This window comes from Hyalella azteca, unplaced genomic scaffold (genome assembly GCF_000764305.2).
Source record: "Hyalella azteca isolate HAZT.00-mixed unplaced genomic scaffold, Hazt_2.0.2 contig8077, whole genome shotgun sequence".
In the NCBI taxonomy this organism is placed as follows: Eukaryota; Metazoa; Arthropoda; class Malacostraca; order Amphipoda; family Hyalellidae; genus Hyalella; species Hyalella azteca.
This window is the reverse complement of record NW_025938181.1, coordinates 538,420-541,985: the sequence shown is the minus strand read 5'-3', so window position 1 is coordinate 541,985 and position 3,566 is coordinate 538,420. Positions and strand designations below refer to the sequence as shown.

The 3,566-nt window shown below is 40.5% G+C and overlaps 1 protein-coding gene across 1 annotated transcript in view; it reads left to right on the top strand.

Moving 5' to 3' along the window:
* Window positions 1-2,300, top strand: part of LOC108675725 (beta-1,4-N-acetylgalactosaminyltransferase bre-4-like) — a 3,523-nt gene extending 1,223 nt beyond the window's left edge. Inside the window, 3 exon segments of the mRNA XM_018163749.1 lie at window positions 421-604; window positions 999-1,217; window positions 2,171-2,300. Coding sequence (XP_018019238.1) covers window positions 421-604; window positions 999-1,217; window positions 2,171-2,300 — 533 coding nt within the window.
* The last annotated feature ends 1,266 nt before the right edge of the window (window positions 2,301-3,566 follow it).

The window sequence follows — 3,566 nt, the reverse complement described above, 5'->3', positions numbered from 1 at the left end:
ATGTAGCACGAACCTGTAGTTTACATGTAGCACGAACCTGTAGTTTACATGTAGCACGAACCTGTAGTTTACATGTAGCACGAACCTGTAGTTTACATGTAGCACGAACCTGTAGTTTACATGTAGCATAAACCTGTAGTTTACATGTAGCACGAACCTGTAGTTTACATGTAGCATAAACCTGTAGTTTACATGTAGCACGAACCTGTAGTTTACATGTAGCATAAACCTGTAGTTTACATGTAGCACGAACCTATTTATACCTGGGACTGAACATTTAAATGCACATTTTCTTCTCAATCTACAGCAATTCACTTCAAATCATTTTGATCCTTATGGACCATCTCTTCTTATATACGTATCGCTACATTATACTCTCGAGACTTAAGATGGCACATTAATATGAAATGTACATTTAAGGAAATGAAACGTTCAACCGTGGCATGATTAAGAACATTGGGGCGCTGGAGAGCGTGAAGCTGTACCCCAAGGACTGCTTCATCTTCCACGACATCGACCTGCTGCCTGAAGACGACCGCAACTTGTACGTCTGTCGTGAGCAACCTCTGCATCTGAGCGTCGCCGTGGATACCCTGAATTACAAGTAAGTACCACAATATACAGCATGAAATACAGATGATTCACACAATCTACACCATGAACTACAAGCGAGTCTCGCAATATACAGCATGAACTACTTGTGAGTTACACAATCTTCACCATGAACTACAAGCGAGTCTCTCCATCCAGCAATGGACTACTGCAAATAATATTACTAATACTAACACAAAAAGCAAGTCTCGCCATCCAACAGTGAACTATATTGAATAAATATTATCTGATACTGACCCTACAAGTTGGTCGCGATCGATACCATCCAGCTACAACACGACTGGATTTATCACTTAGCTAGCAGTCACGACGTGAACAGTTTAAGATGACCCGGAAACAGTCTGAGATTTCCAAACGAGGTATTTACAAACTCCATTTTACTCTAGGCTGCCATACGAAAATATCTTCGGCGGCGTGGGCGCAATCTCAGTGTGACACTTCAAGCGAGTGAACGGCTTCAGCAACAAGTTCTGGGGCTGGGGCGGGGAAGATGATGATTTGGCCAACCGCATTAAATACCACGGGCTGTCCATCTCCCTCAACCCCGCCAACATCTCGCGCTACACTATGATCAGGCACGACAAGGAGAAACCCAATCCACACAGGTTTGCTCCAACATGTTTGCCTTAATTTTAATTAAAATCAATTCATTTTGATTCGTTCAGGAAAGTGCCGTCAAACCCGCTCTTCTTGCATCGGTCAGTTGCTGTTCTCAAGCACGCGTTCTCTAAAAGGGAATCCCTGTAACTCCGCTGACTTTGAGACAAGGGGCGCTTATCAGGTGACCCATGAAAGGCCAGCAGTATTAGGAGCAAATCCATGTTCTGTCCCACCACTGGCCATCACTTATTATTATCATTGGCGGTGCGGCTGAAGCTGTTTGTGAAATGCCTGGTGTTTCGATCGATTTAGAAAATTTTTACGAAAACATTATTACTCGCACAACACGCTTGAGTATATGAAATCTATAAATGGTAAGAAATGAAACAGCTATGTTCAAAGTTTCTACTGCGATAGTTTTTATTCATGAATTTTCAAATAATTTTCTAACTATACCAATAGTAAATAAATAGCTTCATGAAAATATCGGGATGTCGGTAAAGAGCGGACTTGTACGTGCAATAACAGTGAAGAAATGTCGAGGAATCATAGCAGTGGTCGGTTATTCGCTTAGGAGTCTGAGTTTAGATTGGAAACTGTGACATTTTGAGGTCACGTTGATGTCTTAGGCTCTATATTCGATCACAAAATTAAAAAAATTAGGACGTCAATAAAACTATTGAAAATCATCACCACAGTGATAAGGAACTATTATATTCGATTGTTTAAACTCTCATTGCGAATCAGTGACATCCCAACGCATCGTCTGTGTTCAAGTCTCAAGTTCTCTAGTTCCTCTTGCTCTGGTTCCAGTCGATGCGCCCAGCATTATGCTTCAGCTTAGTGACCAGGTACGGAACTCGAAGCAAAATCGTACCTTGACTTCCAGAAACTACTATTTACATAATTTCGTTTCTATTTTAAAATATTCTGTAATTAAATTGATGCTGCATATCAGGTTTGAAATGCTGCGCTCGGGCACGAGCCGCTTCGCTTCAGATGGACTCAACTCGGCGAAGTACCGTGTGCTGGACGTACAGCCGCGCAGACTGTACACCTGGATCTACGTCGAACTCCTAAATGCATAACGGCTGGACTTCAAATGTCGAGTGCAGCCTTTTCCCTAGCATAACTTTATTTATTTTATTGATTTTCATTTATTTTTTTAATTGTAATTTGTTACGAGAACAAGTCAGAAGGACATGTTGTTGCGATGATATCAATTTCGTCTCAATACTACGTAATAAAGTTGAAATAAACGTGTAATTTTTTATCCACCTCTCTATATATGTTTTGTGTGTGCTATTAGTTTGTTAATGGGCAGAATAATATTACCACGAGCAGACAGTCGGCACTACCCAAATAAAAGTTAATGGTTGCGCATCGATGAAGGTAGGTGGCGATAGTAAATAATAGGTGGCATAACGGTGGGTGACCAGATCTGCCGAAAATCGGCAATAAAACACGCAATAAATCGAGAGGGTGCATGGCGTGTATAGGTGGGAGTCATCGATGAATCATCGATGATTTATAGGGTCTGAATCATCGATGGCACACTGCTGACGAATCTCTTGTAAGCCACCGATAACCATTTACCCAAACTACACAGTGCACGAAGGTATTTGTCACTGTAATTTATTCAACATATGTATAGGTGTTATTGGGTTGCGGGTCATTCGAGATCGAGACGAAACCATGACTTCGTTCTGTGTGCTTGGCTTCAAGATGAAGTTTTGTTAAGAAAATTTTAGCGCGAATACAGTAGGTACAGGTAAAACTAACAGACAAAAGCAAGGTGTTCACAAAATTTTCAAGCCAAAGTGAAGCCAATTATTTATCTGACTACTCTTTATATAAATTGACCGAGGAACAATCTAAAATTTGTAGCAAAAAATATAGTTTTTCAAAAGATGACAGCGAATCCAATTTTTTATGTTCACATGAGAAATTGAGTAAATTTATTGCGAATTTTGGGTATGCGCCAACTGGCTGTTTTGGAAATATTGCGATCAATTGAGATTAATTATTGTATCAAGTAAAAATTCTATGGATAGATTAAGTGTGTTCTATAACATTTACAATATTTTCTAGTTGCCCCATTTATCTCAACTCTGAAGCCACGTTGGCGTAGTCGACAGCGGCTCGGCATCTCTAAAGCGCAGCGAGCAAGTCAAGTAAGCACATCCCACGTTCACGTTCATATCTGTTGGGTTGACGCGCGTCGGCGTTGAGCTCCTTATAATCTTTACCATGTCTTACTTGATATATGTGCTTTCCGGTAATTTGCTTGTCAAAAAAGTATCCTGTTTACGTAGAGGGATGATTAAAATTTCGGGTTTCTATCGCTGACTTCG